General features: G+C 41.4%; 1 protein-coding gene across 4 annotated transcripts in view; it reads right to left on the bottom strand.

Moving 5' to 3' along the window:
* Positions 1 to 12,138: 12,138 nt before the first annotated feature.
* Positions 12,139 to 21,950, bottom strand: part of LOC143291155 (uncharacterized) — a 47,184-nt gene continuing 37,372 nt past the window's right edge. For all 4 annotated transcript variants that reach the window (XM_076600838.1, XM_076600840.1, XM_076600839.1 and 1 more), the window contains exon 6: positions 12,139 to 21,567. In XM_076600838.1, coding sequence (XP_076456953.1) covers positions 20,648 to 21,567 — 920 coding nt within the window. In that variant the 3' untranslated portion in view covers positions 12,139 to 20,647. The remainder of the gene's footprint in view (positions 21,568 to 21,950) is intronic.

Below are 21,950 nucleotides of genomic sequence, written 5' to 3'. Positions count from 1 at the left end.
CCTTTCATGAGTAGCCCTGTGATTTTCTTTTTGCAATGAAAATAATTTTCATTTTCATACATTGCAAAAACAATGAACTACAAGGCAGACAACAGCAGATTTATTTCAAGGCTGTTTAAGAGTTATTTATTTTAGGTTATTCTGAACTTGATGTCTATTTTTTGTTTAATATTGATATCAGTTCAGAACAAGATACCAAGAAGATTAGACAGTTCTTTTAACAAAGCTTTATTTTATACAGTGCTCAATCTGAGTCAAGGCACATTTCATTATCTGTTAATGGATTAACATCACCTTTGTTTAAATATGCATCATATTTTGGTTTTATTGTCCGTCAATCCATTGATCCATTGGTCATTTCCCTTTCCTACCATGAATACTGCTCAAGTTGATATGAATATGTAGCATGTAGTATATTGTAATATAAACAATAATAATAATAAATAACAATAATAATAATGATAACAACAATCATACATCATCATCACCATAATAACAAAACTGTAGATACGTCTGGATGAAAAAGGGGTATATTGAGCCAGTCATATTTTTAAAAAATCATGACTTTTCAGAGAGAGAGAGAGAGAAGAGTGCTGAGTACTAAACAGTACTGTTCAAATTATGCATGTCACTGATGCAGATTGTGGCATGATGTACCACATATCCTTGGAATAAAAAAAAATCATGCAAGGTTTTATGCCAAGTTGAGTTAGTCTGGGGAACAATGTGATTACTGGGGAACAATGTGATTAAGATAAAAAAAAAAAAAAAAAGGTATTAGAAAAGTAATTGGTGGTCCTGTGAAACTAGTCAACAAATGTTTCTCATCACAATTAAAATGTTTGTCCCCTGTCACGGTTAACCTCCAACATTCACTTGTTTGCATCTATGAACAGGCTTTTATGAGTATGGGCATTTCAACCCAAATATTTGGGAAGCTATATTCTATCTTTGAGGGTGTCCATGCTGGGTAAGTTCCTGAACAGACATGGATAATGGGATCTTTAAGTAATGAGTGAATCTAGTGTTCCTCATGTGTAAATGCACAAACAGGGATCTGGCACTAGCAGGTCTGCACATATATTACCTGGAAGTTAAAAAAAAAAAAAAAAAAAAATCCTTTAACCCACCAGACACAGCAGGGATTGAAACCCAGGACTCTAGGACTGAAAGCCCAGTGCTTTAACCACTCAAACCTAGGACTGGAAGTCCAGTGCTTCAACCACTCAACCCTAGGACTGGAAGCCCAGTGCTTTAACCACTCAACCCTAGGACTGGAAGTCCAGTGCTTTAACCACTCAACCCTAGGACTGGAAGTCCAGTGCTTTAACCAATCAACCCTAGGACTGGAAGTCCAGTGATTTAACCACTCAACCCAATGATTGGAAATCCAGTCCTTAACCACTAGATTATCTTATATTCTATGGTGCTAAGCATGAGTTACTCTTTTTACAACTAAAGCATGTGCAAAACCTGCAACTCGAATGAAAACCCCTATGCTCATGAAGGCTCATGTTGATGAAAATGTTTCCTTGCTTTTCATGAATTATTAAAAATACAAATTGTGGGATCAGGGAGCCTGGTAAAGAATAATATCTAAGAAAATTACACCAAAGGCACTATGATAATGAGTACAGCATTGTTTATCTCCAACATTTGACTTTTCATTTCAAAACACAAAACAAAAACAAAAACTTCATGGGCTTGAGGTGGCCAGAGAGTTGGTGACAAAAACAGACAACTACCCAGCTGGGGAACCTGAGTTTATAAATTGAAAAAAACAACAAAAACAACAAAAAAAAACCCACAAAAAACGAGAGGATAAAATGAGGATTACCTGTACAGACACAGCTGGGTGGGACAGAAGACCCGAACAGAAAGTGTCCTGAAAACACCACAAACTGAGCACACAATACTGACACAGAGCATGCACAAAGTATGTGGCCTTGCACTGCATTTTTTGGAGTGTATGTTTTTGTGTGTATGGTGTTTTGATCACTGCCAGACCGACAGAAAATGTTGGTGCAGACAATAAAAACATTGCATTTGTAAACAATTTGAGCTGTATGCTCCAGCTGTATGCTCCCTGACATAAATCAATCAGACAGTTCCATCTCAAACTCCACTCATTCCCCTGCCCTATTTGATGCTCTCCCTGTTTAACTGCTTCATAGACATTTCTTTTCTTGGGCAAAGATTGTCTGTCAGTTTTCACATTAGATATTAAACTAAGGCCCATCAAGCATCAAGTTTCAGGCATCAGGCATCAAGCATCAAGTTTCAGGCATCAGGCATCAAGCATCAAGTTTCAGGCATCAGGCATCAAGCATCAAGTTTCAGGCATCAAGTTTCAAGAAGAGACTTGAGTGAGCTTTTAAAGCAACAAGTGTTGGATGCCGAGCATCAAGATCGATGATGCCAGGTGCTGTGATGCCTGATAAGAACTTGTCCTATTCCCCAACTGCAAATTGAGGTTGTCCCGAGGAATGACAATCAGAATGATGCCTGCTGCTTGTTGTAGTGTGCCAGCTCCACACCTCGCTGAGGGTTTCAAGTGTTCTCGCTGCAACCAAACCAGGCTTGAAAACATTATGAGCCGGCACAATGCCCTGTGGGCGATGGCCTTTAGCAACACCCTTCTATTGCTGACCTTTAACCAGACTGAACTTAAAACTCGTTTTGCAGAGCAAAACAGCTGTTCACATTAAGACTGAACACTAAAATTGTGATAATGACGGTGATTAACTTGTATCTGCATAAATATGCTCATAGATTCCTGAGAGCACAAATTCAAGTTTAAAAAAAGAAGAGGAAATAAACCAAACACAGAGGAAAACAGCTCTTCAATTGAAGACTGACCAAAGTTGGGGTAATGAGGAGGGTTATGCATTCATCTGCACCTGGGTGCCTGACTGCTTCATCGGGCACAGTGCCCAGGTCACAGTCAAAGTGGAGTGAGTTTGAATCAATGTCATCCAACATAAAAAAAATTGGCATAGTCGCTGCCTGTCTTAACATGTTGTCATTCTGGTGTTGTCAGTGTAGTGTCAGATCGCTTCCCTCCTCCATCAGCACCCCCACCGTCTCAACTTTTGTTCGACATTGGCTTCTGACAAAAAGAAAGAGTCAGTTAGTTGCTGTTTCTCTACTTTTGTACTGGTTTTAAGACATAAAAAGCGTGTGGCAAATAATGCATCCATTAAACATGTGGAAATAATTTCTTCATATGTGACTTATGTACAAAAGATAAATGCAGGATACTCACCTTGGAAGAGTTCAGTTCTGTCAACTTACAGATCTTTTGTTTTCAAGAGCAGTAGAATTCTGAATCAAATCATACAGTTCTTTACTGCCGAGTCATTTTTCAAGCTGAGTTCCGAAATATTGTGCATTTTACATGAGCATATGAGAACACATTCAGATGAGCTTTTGACCTTTTCTTAGCATCCTCCGAAGTGGAGGGTTCCACACAAGGAACAACACCCACAAGCCCCGTCTCAAAGGTGCTGGCAATACTCTAAAGACACAGTGTCAGGGCAGCAGAACTGGTTGTTTTTGACTCTACAAACATGGACGAAAGGCAGGAATGCCTCCCAGAGCAGCAATCTTAGTAAGAACCAAACTCCCCATGCTCTTTTGCTGCATGCTTGTGGCTGGCCACATCTGTACACTTATGTGGATCCATTTTCTGTGTCTTGTAAAATTCTACAGAAACAAGTCAATGACCACTTGGAAACTTGTACACTTTTCTTCCAGCGAAATGGTGAAGTGATGCTGAATTCTCTGCAAACAGCAGTGTGTACAGGAAATGGAGTAAGCACCACTCACAACCAGACGTACTTTCTTGAGCATGAACCTCCATTCTTCAGTAGGAAAAAACTGAAGCTATCATCCACAATCCACTGAATAATTGTAAATTTGGGCCGAGACATGGATTTTTCACTTTTTTTTTTCAAGCTGTTCATCGTGCATGTGTGCCTGTGACAGGTGTTGGTGTGGTCACTGTCAGACCTGAGTGCAGCATGTGCAGCCTGCTTAACTGAAACCATCTCTTGTTTTTCTAACATTTCAAAACATGCCTGCCTTTATCAAGTGGTCTTTTACTGTCTTGTGGACCCTGCATTTTCCTCTGCACAGTTCCTGGGTTTCAGGTTCACAAGCAAACAAACACAAAAACACAGATTTTGGCTGCCCATGTCTCAGCTTTCTAAGTTTCTGGGAATTCAGAGCATAATCAACACCTTGGTCTGTTTATGGCACACTTTCCAGACAAATGGTTGCACGGAACTAACCATATGAATGGGGACAAAATGTTCATAGTACTGATCATAAGGTGTGAACAATCATATCTTTTTTTCTTGTTAGTTCTTTCACTTACTACCTGCAGTAAAAGAAAAGGTTAAATTGTTATTATCATTTAAAAAAAAAAAAAAAAAGTTTCATGAGTTGTACACTTTCTGATAAATTTTCTCTGAACAGTTACACAAATGTGCCCACACCCCTGTGGAAAAGGGCACAACAGTAATGAATACTGTCAACAGGGCCACCCAGAGAAGGCACTAGCACATCCATCTATGCCAGGTTCCAAAAAAGAGCACAACTGTATGCAGCAAAGAGAACTGAAACTGACAGGACACATGCTTAACTGTAAATACTCACAGTAACACAGACACAGACACACACAAACACACGCTGGAGCATTTTATAAAATACACAGAACAGGCATAAATTTACAAACTGCAAATCTCAACACAATTAGTGCAATTTACAAAAGTAAACAATCAACCACACATGAAAACTAATGTATCATGACAAATCACATGAGAATATTTTTCTTCTCAACATTGCACACACACACACATACACACACTCACAACACACACAGCGAAAATCACCAAAAAAAATCAGCACTCAATTTTGAAAACAAAACAAAATTTAATACCTGATGCCACCAATTCTTCTCTCTCTCTCTTTTTTTTCTCCACTTGTGGAAAACATCAACCCTTATCTGCTGCAAAACATTTCTTCCCACATCAACAGCATGAACAATGAGCTGAGCAGAAAACAAAATCCCACTTGGGACGAAAACCAAAGGCACACACGCAAACATGACGTACACCAGAACATTTCAACGAGAATAAGGACTAGTCCTACCATGAATAAAAATGCCCTTGGGGCTGAAATGAAATGACACACACACACTGTCACGCCAATAAATTAAAAACACACGCAACAACAGTGCATTGCAACAAACCGGAACAAAAGTGCACCAAAACTGAGGAATAAGTTATTATGACACAAACCATGGCAAAAGAAGAAGACAAACTAACTCATGAAAGCATCACCAATCCAAACAGTCAACCTTGGCTTCCTGCTGTCAAACATGTACATGTTTATGGACTGCGCCATGAGCCTGCATTATTTCAAAACAACTTTCACAAATGTTGAAAAAAAAAAAGAAGAGAAAGAAAAAAATTCAGGTATATATTTTTTGGTAAATCCACGTATTTGGTAATGTTCACAGATATATTCCAGAAATCATGAAAGATATAAGCATCATGCAAATGTTTGAACATGATGTCAAACACACAATATTTTAAGAACTGAAAAAAAAGGGGTGAACAGTGTTATAGCTTTCAGGAATCATTGAAAATGACGATGTAAAAGCAATATCAGAATACATAATAGTTGGGCACACACACAGAGATGCTGGCACTCAACAGAGAGAATAGACACAAACACACACACCACAGAGAACACACACACACACACACCACAGAGAACACACACACACACCACAGAGAACACACACACACACACACACACACACCACAGAGAACACACACACACACCACATAGAACACACACACACACCACAGAGAACACACACACACACACACCACACACACCACAGAGAACACACACACACACACACCACAGAGAACACACACACACACCACAGAGAACACACACACACACACACCACACACACCACAGAGAACACACACACACACACACCACAGAGAACACACACACACACCACAGAGAACACACACACACACACACCACAGAGAACACACACACACACCACAGAGAACCTACACACACACACCACAGAGAACACACAACACACACACCACACACACCACAGAGAACACACAACACACACACCACAGAGAACACACAACACACACACCACAGAGAACACACAACACACACACACACCACAGAGAACACACACACACACACCACAGAGAACACACAACACACACACCACAGAGAACACACACGCACACCACAGAGAACACACAACACACACACACCACAGAGAACCTACACACACACACCACAGAGAACCTACACACACACACCACAGAGAACACACACACACCACAGAGAACACACACACACACCACAGAGAACACACACGCACACCACAGAGAACACACAACACACACACACCACAGAGAACACACACACACACACACCACACACACCACAGAGAACACACACACACACCACACACACACCACAGAGAACACACACACACACACACACACCACAGAGAACACACACACACACACCACAGAGAACACACAACACACACACACACCACAGAGAACACACACACACACCACAGAGAACACACACACACACACCACAGAGAACACACACACACACCACAGAGAACACACACACACACACCACAGAGAACACACACACACACCACAGAGAACACACACACACACACACCACAGAGAACACACAACACACACACCACAGAGAACACACACACACCACAGAGAACACACACACACACCACAGAGAACACACACACACACACCACAGAGAACACACACACACACCACAGAGAACACACACACACACACCACAGAGAACACACAACACACACCACAGAGAACACACACACACACCACAGAGAACACACACACACACACACCACAGAGAACACACAACACACACACACCACAGAGAACACACACACACCACAGAGAACACACACACACACCACAGAGAACACACAACACACACACACACCACAGAGAACACACACACACACACACCACAGAGAACACACAACACACACACCACAGAGAACACACACACACACACACCACAGAGAACACACACACACACACACACCACAGAGAACACACACACACACACACCACAGAGAACACACACACACACACACCACAGAGAACACACAACACACACACACCACAGAGAACACACACACACACACCACAGAGAACACACACACACACACACACCACAGAGAACACACACACACACACCACAGAGAACACACACACACACACACCACAGAGAACACACACACACACACCACAGAGAACACACAACACACACCACAGAGAACACACACACACACACACACCACAGAGAACACACACACACACACCACAGAGAACACACACACACACACACACCACAGAGAACACACACACACACCACAGAGAACACACAACACACACACCACAGAGAACACACACACACACACACACCACAGAGAACACACACACACACACGCACAGAACACACACGCACACCACAGAGAACACACACACACCACAGAGAACACACACACACCACAGAGAACACACACACACACCACAGAGAACACACACACACAGAACAAACACACACACCACAGAGAACACACACACACACACACACCACAGAGAACACACACGCACACCACAGAGAACACACACACACACCACAGAGAACACACACACACACACACACCACAGAGAACAAACACACACACCACAGAGAACACACACACACAGAACAAACACACACACCACAGAGAACACACACACACACACACACCACAGAGAACACACACGCACACCACAGAGAACACACACACACACCACAGAGAACACACACGCACACCACAGAGAACACACACGCACACCACAGAGAACACACACACACACCACAGAGAACACACACACACAGAACAAACACACACACCACAGAGAACACACACACACACACACAGACACACCACAGAGAACACACACACACACCACAGAGAACACACACACACACCACAGAGAACACACACACACACAGAACACACACACACACACCACAGAGAACACACACACACACCACACAGAACACACACACACACCACAGAGAACACACACACACACCACACAGAACACACACACACACCACACAGAACACACACACACACACCACAGAGAACACACACACACACCACACAGAACACACACACACACCACAGAGAACACACACACACACCACACAGAACACACACACACAGAACACACACACACACCACAGAGAACACACACACCACAGAGAACACACACACACACCACAGAGAACACACACACACACACCACAGAGAACACACAACACACACACACACCACAGAGAACACACACACACACACACACAGACACACCACAGAGAACACACACACACACCACAGAGAACACACACACACACACACAGACACACCACAGAGAACACACACACACACCACAGAGAACACACACACACACCACAGAGAACACACACACACACAGAACACACACACACACACCACAGAGAACACACACACACACACACAGAACACACACACACACACCACAGAGAACACACACACACACCACACAGAACACACACACACACCACAGAGAACACACACACACACCACACAGAACACACACACACACCACAGAGAACACACACACACACCACACAGAACACACACACACAGAACACACACACACACCACAGAGAACACACACACACAACACACACACACAACACAGAAAACAAAGTGAAAGCTGATGCATGAGGCATGAAAGAAAACTATGGTGGTTTCAAACATGTACAACAAAAAGGGACAACATGTACAACACACATGCATACACATGTATTAACACATACGTAACCAAGGACTCTTCTTACACCTCAGAGTACATCTATGGGCAGAAATGTATCCTTAAAAAATGTTGCATCAGCACCAAAATCGAAACAACATCAAAATATATAATATATATATATATGCCAATTAAATAACCTTATTCAATATTATCCATTATCAATGTACTCAAATATTTTTACCAACAGGAATGTATGCAAACTTTCACCATCAATTATACATTCCACAGATGCTATAATTCATCAGTATTTAATTCATGTGACCTAGCTGTCTGCACTCAGTACAGTAGTTTCAAAGCCAACCACACTCCTTATTCTTTTAAAAACTTGTTCTGTAATGATTACTTTTTTCTACGATTATCATCATGCTTGACAGACTACAAATCAGAGCACTGTTCACACATCCATACACAGTTCTGTCCACACACTGTTCACACGTCCATACAGTTCTGTCCACACAAAGTTCACACATCCTTACAGTTCACACATCCATACACAGTTCTGTCCACACACATCCACACACTGTTCACACATCCATACACAGTTCTGTCCATACCCAGTTCACACATCCACACACTGTTCACACATCCATACAGTTCTGCCCATACACAGTTCTGTCCACACACAATTCACACATCCATACACAGTTCTGTCCATACCCAGTTCACACATCCACACACTGTTCACACATCCATACAGTTCTGCCCATACACAGTTCACACATCCATACACAGTTCTGTCCATACACAGTTCACACATCCACACACAGTTCTGTCCATACACAGTTCACACATCCACGCACTGTTCACACATCCATACAGTTCTGCCCATACACAGTTCACACATCCACACACAGTTCTGTCCATACACAATTCACACATCCATACACAGTTCTGTCCATAGACAGTTCACACATCCATACACTGTTCACACATCCATACAGTTCTGCCCATACACAGTTCTGTCCATACACAGTTCCTACATCCATACACAGTTCTGTCCACACAAAGTTTACACATCCATACAGTTCTGTCCATACACTGTTCACAAACCCACACAGTTCTGTCCATACACTGTTCACAAACCCACACAGTTCTGTCCATACACAGTTCACACATCCATACAGTTCTGTCCATACACTGTTCACAAACCCACACAGTTCTGTCCATACACAGTTCACACATCCACACACTGTTCACACATCCATACAGTTCTGCCCATACACAGTTTACACATCCATACAGTTCTGTCCATACACAGTTCACACATCCATACAGTTCTGTCCATACACAGCAGTCAGTATGATGTACTGGCAAACACACACACAACACATCTGTGTTATTGGTGAATACGAAACAGACACAATTCAAACACACACACAACACATCTGTGTTACTGGTGAATACGAAACAGACACAATTCAAACACACACACAACACATCTGTGTTACTGGTGAATACGAAACAGACACAATTCAAACACACACACAACACATCTGTGTTACTGGTGAATACGAAACAGACACAATTCAAACACACACACAACACATCTGTGTTACTGGTGAATACAAAACAGACACAATTCAAACACACACACAACACATCTGTGTTATTGGTGAATACGAAACAGACACAATTCAAACACACACACATCTGTGTTATTGGTGAATACAAAACAGACACAATTCAAACACACACACAACACATCTGTGTTACTGGTGAATACAAAACAGACACAATTCAAACACACACACAACACATCTGTGTTACTGGTGAATACGAAACAGACACAATTCAAACACACACACAACACATCTGTGTTACTGGTGAATACAAAACAGACACAATTCAAACACACACACAACACATCTGTGTTACTGGTGAATACAAAACAGACACAATTCAAACACACACACAACACATCTGTGTTACTGGTGAATACGAAACAGACACAATTCAAACACACACACAACACATCTGTGTTATTGGTGAATACAAAACAGACACAATTCAAACACACACACAACACATCTGTGTTACTGGTGAATACGAAACAGACACAATTCAAACACACACACAACACATCTGTGTTACTGGTGAATACAAAACAGACACAATTCAAACACACACACAACACATCTGTGTTACTGGTGAATACGAAACAGACACAATTCAAACACACACACAACACATCTGTGTTACTGGTGAATACAAAACAGACACAATTCAAACAGGATCAAACAAGTAACTAAATGAATGGATCAGGGGTGGATTGCATGGGCCAACTTAGCAGCGCTAAGTTTGCGTATTGTTACGAATGTTCCAAACTCCACGGTAAATTCCATATACTTAGGAACATTCTTAACTCTATGAAAACTTAGTGCTGCAAAGCTCACCTCATGCAACACGGCTCTCAAACACAAAGAAGAATTCTTAAAAACTGTGACGCTACTGCAAACTCCGAAATTTAGACAGTATCGACAAACTTTGCTGTCTGTTCTGCAACAAATAGGCTTGTGACCTGATCAACAAGTAAGTACTGCGCAACTCTGCCCTTGCTCCAACTCAACCCACTGTACCCTTGTGCTTCCATCTCTCTCCAGCAAACAACAGGTACAAACAAATCAGGAATTTCATGTACCTCCCCCCAAACCCCCTCCACATGTACACACAGACGAAACAACATCAACAACAAAATACAAAAACAAAAGCACAAATTTGTCATAACTGACAGGTACACCGTGTACAGATTCTGTGATAACAGATTTCAACTAAGAGTGAAATCTATGCAGTGTACATTTTCTTCAGCTGAATAGTAATATCACCACACACACACACACACACACACACACACACACACCTCACTTCTGCTCTGTAAAGTCTTCACTGACATTTATTTTTGGCTCTTTTCTTGAAAACAATATGTTACTACTGCTGGCATTCTGTTAACTACTAGACTGGACTAGGTCACTCTGACATTTTAACAGTAGAACACTGACGACACAAAATCAAAATTTAACATCCATCTCATGTCACACCCACACATTCTGAATACTGAGTGAAAAAGTAAACAAACAAGTAAAAACATCATCCTTGCCCCCCCCTCCCCCCTTTTCCCCGCCCCCAGCCTGCGCTTCCCCCACACCCCCCTCCCCACCCACCCCCCTCTCTCTCTCTCTCACACACACCATAGCACATCAAATGGACACAAGGCATTTGGAATAACACTGGGGGAGAAGATGACCACCCCAAAAGGAGCACACTCCTGTTATCTGCAGCAAGTTTTTAATTCTTATCAAACAACACAGTGATCCATGCGCCATGTTTTCGCAAGAGACACGTCCATAAGAAACCTCCACACACACACCAGGGGCACTGGGGGTGGTGGGGGGGATTGGGGGCACATTGCAATCAGTTCAGGAGCTGTCTGAACCCCACATGATCCCTGACAGACACAGTACAAAGTGAACATCACACTGATACCCTGATATACATCCGAGGCACAAAGTGGAATTCCATGATCCAAAAATATTATTTCCATTATTTTCTTCTTTTTTCTTTTCTCTCTTTCAAAAAACAAAACAAAAAATGTACAGTTTCCATCAATGACATCAAAATTCTTATTTCAAAAAATGAAAAAAACACCCAACGGAACTGAAGCTATTATGTATGACTGCTTTGCCAGCACTGTTGAGAAACGAAGAAGAGGATATGGGACAACAAACGCTTCACAAGTAAAATGAAAAAAAAAAAAAAAGAGAAAAAAAAGGAATGTTTCCCAAGTATAAAAATCCAGTCAGTGAGAAAACACCACATGAACATTTTGACCAAAAAAAAAAAAAAAAAAAAAAAAAAAAGGCAGAAATACTCAAGACCACACAACACCTTATACATAAAAAATAAAACAACAAATGACATGCCTCACACATTCCCAAAGAAATGAGTACAAATGAGCACTGAGAGTAAAGTCAAACAAATGAATTGTAACTGAACAGACTGAGTGCAGGACTAGACGGTGGGGGGGGGGGGGGGGGGCATGGGGACAGTGCCGGAGACAGAAAACCTGGAGACAGCAACAGCAGGGATGGGACCAAACACACCTGACACCTCCCCAGGCTGCTGGAATGATCAGTGCTTATCACAAACCCCGACTCGTGTGGTCCTGAAGGAAATCACATCATTGAAATCACAAGCAGTCAGACAGGAAGGCCTCTGCCTTCAACAACGGCAGAGAAAACATTAACACAATGGCAATGGCACGGCATCATTCCACTTGGTCTCAACATTGGCACTGTGGTCGTTTCACAGGATTTCGGCTTCCATCGTCAAAAAGGGGGAATGAAATAATAGTACTCTTTCTGCTTTTCAGTTTGCAGTTTGTCCTGTTTAATTCATTGGAGACATTTTCTGATAAAATATCATTTAAACCAACTAAAGAGCATATGTGATGATTTCCAGTTTTGTAGATACTATCATGTCTTACATGTGTGACGTTTCTGCCTTTCTCTTTCATGAACATTTTCTTGTATCTCTCTTGTTATCTTTTCCACCTTCTTATTTATTTATTTATTTATTAAAAGATGTCACTTTTGTCAGTGGGACTTCTTGTGTGTGAATGTGGAGCAGGGTCAATCATGATTCAGATGACAAACCTATGACATATGATGCTTTAAACTGCATTTCTTTGCACATTAACAAATGTTTATCTGATTTTAGCAGGAAGTTTATTCATTTGCTTTCATTAAATACCTGATTTTTAAAATGATTCAGTGTTTTCTGTCAACTGTCAAGTATGACTGCAATGGAACATCATCTGTTTAGTGTTTGTGTTAGTAGTGGGGATGAGGGAAGGTAATGTGGGGTGTGTGTGTGTGTGTGTGTGTGTGTGTGTATGATGCGTATTTGTGTGTCGACGCATATGTGTGTGCCTGTGAGTGTTTATCTGTTGTATACAAGGGTACTGACAGCTGCTTGTTTGTTTCACTGAGCGTTTCATCTACAGAATTATCTGGGCAGAGAGCAGACCACCATTTCACCTGTGGCAGAAAATGTAATGTGATCTGAGTGATCTCAGTCAGTCAGTCTGCAGGATGCTGAAGTCAGAAGCTACGGCCAATCTCTCAGGCCATGAACTTTTAACTCATTCTACCCCACAGCTATATGTATACGTCTGCTGCAACTCTCCTGCACAAACACTACATGAGACTACCATAGTTAAAAACAGTATGGTTCACTAATATGGTGAAAGTTGATGAGGAACTGTCCATTCAATCAGTCAAACAAAGCTTTGAGAGAACATTTGTACCTGGTCCACCGGCCAGTTATCATGGTACAAGTTAACATGGACTAAAATGAGTTAACCTGTGCGGTCTTTACAAAAACAACAGCAATAGCAACCGTTATCTGTCGTGCTGACAGCCAAAAGAAGTTCATTCAGCAAACACAATCAGCCTCTCGCCACCTTTCACTGTAGCTGAAAACTGTAGACATGAGCACTGCAAAACTCCCTGAAGTAAACTCCTCTTATTTTAGCCCTCGTGCATTCACTCCAAACACTAAGAAGAGTTTCTCTGTGACATATCATGAATGCAAAGAGTTTTAAAAACAACAACAACAAAAAAACCCAAAAAAAACTATGGCTGGGGATATCTTATATCAATCTGAAGAAAACGTGGATAACAAAAGAAAAAACCCCACCTGAACTGAAGCAATTTTTTTCTTTTTTGATCATTTTATTACACCGAGGTTGGTTGATGCAAGCCAGGTTGATGTGAAGGCTGGGGGTGGGTGGGGAAGGACAGACAGAACCCATCTCTCCTCACTTCCCGCCCAGCCCTTGACACGGGGCCAGGCCCACTGTTCTAAAAATAGGTGGATAGCGCATGCCTTCTTTGAGCCCCTTTGCTAACTGAAGCCAATGGAAGTGTTCAATCAGACATTTTACTACTTTTGTCAGTATAGCGCGAAACGGTAACTGGCTATGATGACTGCTTCATGGCAAGCTTTCACTTGCTCGCAGCGTCAGTTAAGCTGACATTCCTGTGTGTGCCTCCACAGCAAGTTTGAGCTACGTGTCACTGTACTATTTTCCTGTCATAACTTTGGTAAATAAACCATTGGCACATATCAATCAAAACGCAACATTTGGCATGTCGTGGGGGCAAGCATAACACAATTTGATACGCGGTTATAGTTCAGAAACTATCACCAGTTAGCAGACGACTTCTCAATGGACTGACAGCCGGATACAAGTGTCAGTATGGTGTCCAGTTGGCCTCAGCTTTCCTGGCCAATGAGCTGTCCATCTATTTTTAGACAGAGGGCCCGGCCAGGCCCCAGGGAGGACAGTGCAGTGCTCTGGGTCCTGAAACACCTGCCACACCCATCACTTCCTACTGCTGACCACCCTGACAGCTGACTGCACACAGGCCACTTGAGGCTGCAGATACCAGCACAACAGGGGATGGGGCAGAATCACACTGAACACTGTCAACAACATCCTGAGAAGGGGGAAAAGCAACAGACTGGACAAAAAAACCACCCCCACCCCCACCCCCCAAAATAAACACCAAACAACAACAAAACAAACAACAGGTATCGATCGACAGGACATTAACAAAATTTTTATTTTAAAAAGCCATCCCCAAAACCAACGTGTCGATCAGCTGAAAGTATCACTGTTTTCAGTGGGACTGACCAAGTGATTGACTGGGTACCAACACACACACATATGAAACAACATATTGAGCAAAAGGACGTATCTTGACACATGCCGACAAGCGCATGGAGGTGGTTTCTTTGTGAGCAATATTATGGCTGGGAAAAACCACACACACAAAACAAACAACCAAAAAAAACCAACCACCAGGTCGACATAACTAAAGCCATTATATACACAAAAGTGTTTTGGACTAGCGATGCACAGACTTCAAAACGAATCACACAAGTACAGGGAGAAAAGCAAAAAAAAAAAAAAAAAAAAAAAAAAAAAATCCAACATCACTAAAATCAGACACTACGCCAATGAAAATGTACAAATATCAAAGTCTTCCATCAAAAATGTACAAAACACCGTAATCAAAATTTCGTAGAAATAAAATCATGTTCTGTTTTGATGCCAAAATATAAATCAAACATCAATTGTGAACCTTCTGTAATTGTAACCTTTGGTAAATTGATCATGTGATAAAAATGGCAAACTGTCAAGAACAATATCAAGCACAAGCCACTGTGTGTGTGTGTGTGTGTGTGTGTGTGTGTATACAAATGCAGGCTCTTGTATGCTTGAAGTGCTGTGTGTATGTGTATGTTTCAATGTGTGTTGCTCATTCATGGGTCTTGACATGCATGCTTTTCTTTTTTTAAAAATATTTTATTATCATATATTTATTATGAGGTATGTCTTACAGAAAATGAAATTTTGATTTGGAGTTTAAAAGTTAACAATGCACTCATGTACAATATGATATTTTGTAACCAGTAGAACTGATGAATAAATACTGCATAAGTATCATTCAAAATATCCAAGACAAGGTGGGGAAAAAAAAACTGGTGTTAAAAAAAAATTAAAGAAAAAAAAGAAAAGAAAAAAAGCCCACCATATTTGGCATCATGGTCATCAACATATTTACAAATAATACATCTTTGGTGTTTTTTTATTTTTCATATTTCTTTTTGGTTGATTTTATACCCATACAATGCATGCAGTAAAAGAGATGAAAATCTGACGCCACTCCAAAACTGGAGGAGTAAAGCTAGTACTTTGAGTAAAAATATGAAATGAAAACCACTTAATCTCAATGAATCTCTTCACAAAGAACACAATGGCCCTCACTGTGACTTCACACACACACACACACACACACAAACACACACACCGCACAAACACGCACACCACACACACACACACACCACACACACACCACACAAACACGCACACCACCACCACCACCACCAATGGACACCTAATTTTGATGAAGACATTTTTTTTTTTTTTCAAACAAATTTGGAACACCTTAACGAATGAAATCAGAACAAGTGTTACATTTGATATGCTTCTTCCATCCCCTCCCTCCCTCACACATAATATTACGAAAGTGATTTGAATCATTCTTGTGTCAATGATAAAAAAAAAAAAAAATGAAATCAAAGAGCAGTCAATGTCGATCGTGAGTTACCGCCCCACCAAATGGCACCACTGATTCGCACCATGATACACAATCATCACAGATTTCCCTGAAAAGTTTTTGTATGCAGTACAGAGACGAGTGACATTAGAATTCTTTACGCCCTCCTGTTACTTTGGGTGCCATCACTCAAGTTGCTGTGAGGTGGCTCAAACACCACAGCAAAGGTCACAGCTTGATTCAAACTTCTCATCCTTTCTTTTCTGTTTGTGATTTTTTTAAATTTTATTTTGATTATCAAGCCAGGGTAAAGTGATATGCGAAGATCTGAAAGACTTTTGCCAGACTTTTCTATTAAATATCAAGAACAGAACAGGTGCAAATATGATCCAACATTTAATCTCAACAGTTTTAACTGCCTGATATAATTAACATGATATCATATCACTGTTGAGTTCACTTAGCATTATCTCCCCTGTTGAACCAAACAGAAAAAAAAGCAGTATGTAAAAACAACAAGGACCAGACAGAACTGAAACCCCTACTTCACCACCGGCAGAGAGTGGATGATATGTACACTTCTCCTGATCCCAGAAAAGTGAGATATATTCTGCACTGACCTCCACTGTCTGAGGACTAAATGACAAACACGTAACCAAAATGTACAAAATTAATAAAGGGTGTTCAAATCCCAGTATAATGTTGTCAACAGAAATACATACGCTACAGCATTTTAACGCTGAACATAACTTGGAATGATTTTGAGAATGTAACTTCTTGTGTTGAAAGAAAAAAGATGACAGTGTCAATTTTACAACAAGGAGTGATGTCATAAAACTGTCTTGCTACAATGCTCTCTGTAACTGAAAATATGCAAGTACTCAAGAAATTGCACAGTTAGCAACACACAGCTATGAGCAATAAAATCAAATTGATGATCATTAAAACGATGGAATGACACACATCTAAAGAAAACAACAACACCACCAAACAATGATTAAAACCAAAAAACAAACAAAACAAACCAGCCAATGAATTAAGAGTGAAGACAGAAAACTCGATGACCAGACAGTGGAAAATCTCAAACTGAACACTGCACATTCAAACAGTTTTGAAAAAAGAAGAAAAAAACATAACAATTATGATTGTATTGCAACATTTCCAAGACATCTCTGGTGGCATTATTATGACTTGTATTTACAAACAGCAACAACAGAGAACAGGACTTGAAAAGGTAACATCTGGGACAAGGTTTCGTAAGGCGCTCATTGGTTAACGCTATCACCTCAATTGCACCACGGTGTGACTCAGTCAACAAGGTTCAGTACTTGCACAACTATCATAATTGAATAATACGTCTTAAAAAAAAATCGTCAAAGGCCACGATAATATTCTCTTATAAAACCGTGAATTCAAAAACGATCAAATTCACACAATCCTTGAAACTGCACAAAACGTGAAGAGGGATTAGCGCACCAACCAACCATGTCTCCTAGAACTTGACTGCTTGTCGCTAAAAAAACCATTTTCGACTGTTCAAGTGTCAGCATTTCCTGACTGCAACAAATGTTGACCAGCACAGCTCTGTGATCCCCCCTCAGACAGGGAGCCGTCTCCACAGACATCAGGCAGATCAGAACTGACTTCCTTTTCATTGTGAGTTGTTGAATCACAGCCCACCAATCATTCTCTCTCTCACAGCAGTCACCACCATGCTAAGTTAACATCACATCTCAAAGATGAGGGACTTCAATGACCAAACTTTTCAGCTTGAAAAGAAGCAAAACAAAAAACAAACAAAACAAAAAAATCCAGCCCACCATCTCCCATCCACCCGTTTCCATGACCACAAGAAACAGGACAGTGATTATTGCCTCTCTTATCATTCCTGTGAGGAGGGGGAATTTGTGACAGAAATGAACAAGTGAGTTTGTGTGCAAGGGATTCTGCAAACACAGTCTAGCAGCCAGCTTCATCTCCTTTCAGTAATATGTTCTTGCAAACTGTCAACAGGATCCACATCCTGATATCTGCTCCCATCGGGGCTTACTGTCTGCTGTCATCACAACAAATCATACAAATGTGTCGTATTTGTTTGTCACATTTGATCGGGATTAATAAACTAATTTTTGTGATCTATGATGCTGTTGTTAAAATAAATTTGACTGGGAAGCAGTGTTCCAGGATACACTGAACAGGAATTTCTATAATAATTCATATGCACAAAGCAAACACACAAAATGGCCAAGCATCGCTAAGCGCACTGGTTTAACCTAAAATACTACTTTAAGGGCAAACGTAAATAGTGTCAAGCCTTTTAATGCTGGAAGTTACTTCTTAAAGTTAATGTTTTGGATGTATGTGTAAAAAAACAACAACCCAACAAATTCACAAAGCATATTAAGATTCACGTCCCATCACAGGGCAGCGGTGGGTTACGCTGCGGGTCAGGCACCTGCTTAGCAGATGTGGTGTAGAGTATATGGATTTGTCTGAATGCAGTGATGCCTCTTTGAGAAACTGATACTGATACACGGCAGAAATTGCCACTCCCAGCAGATTATGCATCAATGTAACTTCTATACAAAACAAAAGAAAGTGCTAAGTCGTAAAATGACTTCTATTAATCAATACATCAACTAGTAAGATTAAAAAGCTGAAGTTTTGTGGGGGAAAGAAGTTCAGTAATTGTTGAAATATTTGATTCCCCTGCCCTTTCTGGCAGTGCACTCTCATCGTAACTGAAAATGTAGAAAGAATTTTCAAAGTAATTTTCGTGCCAAATTTGGTGTCCCAGGACTTACCACCACACACACACAAACTGAAAGATAACTTAATGCACAGACTCTCAAAGCAACAGAAACGACAATTTCACATTGCATTATTTCAATGTGGCCAGGAGTCTATGCAATCATCAATGAGAAGTAACCACAGAATCCCAACACGGGAAGGTGAGGAGGGTGGTGGCGGTCAGAAATATTCTTTAAAAGCTGAAAAGGTTGGCATATCCACCAAATAATTCAATACTACCCTGATCTGCATTTTTCATTTGCAGTCTCTTCTCTGTTCCATTCTCCTCTGTCTCTCATGCAGGGAGATAAAACCCGTTTTCATTGAACAATCTCATTTCAATCTGTTATTTTGCAAAATGCACCTCTTCTAAATATCCTGGTTTCCCATTAAAACCCAGCTAAACAGATGCTTAGTAAATTTCATGAACGGTATAGATAGTCTCTTTCACCTCCTTCCCATGATGCTTTGAGATAACTAATGTATCTTTTTCAATTAAGACACCTTTGACTGACTCATTCATAGCTGTGATTCCTTTAAACAACTCTTTTAATGAAAAAAGAAACAATTCTGTCTTCAGTGCCTCAATAAATAAATACAGGATCGATCACCTCCATATAGTACAGTTACTGTTCAGAAATCTCAAATATTATAAGCATGCAGGTTCAGGACCAAACCAATGGAATGCTGCAAAACAGGAATGCTGTCGAGGTATGATTGTGCTTTTTGTCAAGTCCCACAGTTCATCCTGTCGCTTCGTTAACGCCCTTCAATTCTCTCCGTTGGTATGATGCCGTCTGGGATAGCAATTCCCAAGCCGGTGCTGCCTAATCCAAAATATGATCTACTATCCCAGGGGTTGTCCGGCAAGATGGGTCGTGATGACTGGGGTGTGTGGAGCTGCAGGTGTTTGTTCAGCTCATACTTTCGCACAAAGGCTTTTGTGCAAAGGTGACAGGCATGGGGGCGCTGACCGGCGTGTATTGACTGCACATGTCGCTTCAGGTGGTCACTACGGCTGAAGTGCTTGCCACACATGTCACACTCATGCGGCTTGATGCCGGTGTGTGTCGACAGGTGTCTCTTAAGGTGAATGTTCTTGGCAAAATGCTGACCGCACGTTGGGCAAGAGAATGGTCGGGCACCCTTGTGACCCCGCATGTGGACCTTCAGGGCACAGTATGCTGTAAAGGGGTGCTGGCAGTATTCACAGGGGAATGCTGGATTGTGCCCTGAGTGAACTCGCATGTGCCCTAGGAGGTGGGAGCGGGTGCTGTACCGCTTGTCACAGCCGTTACAGGAGAACCCACTCTGGGAGTGAGTACGCATGTGCTTGCCCAGGCTCTTTTTGTCAGAGAAAACCTTGAAGCACAGCTGGCACATGTGCTGGTCGCCACGCTTCACCGCCCCATCTCCATCTTCGTTTCTAGAGTTGGACAGATCGCTGGGGGAGCTGGGAAAGCCGTTCTCCAGGATCTCCCCGCTGTCCCTGAAGAGCAGCTTGGTGCACTCCTCCTGATGCTGGCTGAGGTGGGCCTGGGTGTGGAAGATCTCCCCGCACATCAAGCACAGCGGGGACGATGATGGACTGTCCGTGGTGTCAGAGGGAATGGAGTCTGAGGCATCTTCTCGTAACAAGGGGCTGTTCATGGTTAGGTCCAGGCCTTTCAGATCACAATCTGTAACAAAACAAAGTGAACTCAATTGCCTTTTCAATAAACCACAGATGATCTGAGAGAGTTTAAGCTCCACAGAGTGTGATTATATCTGCTGGGGAATGTCAAGTACCTTGCTTTTGTTTCAGCTGTGACCCACTTCGACCAAACATGTATCACAAACACACACCTGAGCTAATTACAACGTGCCCAAAGAAATGACCAAATAAAATTTTATACTTATTCCAGACCTATTCCAGGCCTAAATGAAAGTTTTCTTTTCCAAACACATATTTATACTCAGGCCTAGTTTGCATCAGTTTGACATGGTACAGTATATGACACCAAACACAAAGTTATACTGTATAAAAAAAACAAAATGCTGTCTGCTATATCATAGAATGAGA

This window comes from Babylonia areolata, chromosome 16 (assembly GCF_041734735.1).
Source record: "Babylonia areolata isolate BAREFJ2019XMU chromosome 16, ASM4173473v1, whole genome shotgun sequence".
NCBI classification, from domain to species: Eukaryota; Metazoa; Mollusca; class Gastropoda; order Neogastropoda; family Buccinidae; genus Babylonia; species Babylonia areolata.
Note: the sequence above shows the minus strand (reverse complement) of the source record. Positions and strands in the feature narration are given on the sequence as shown.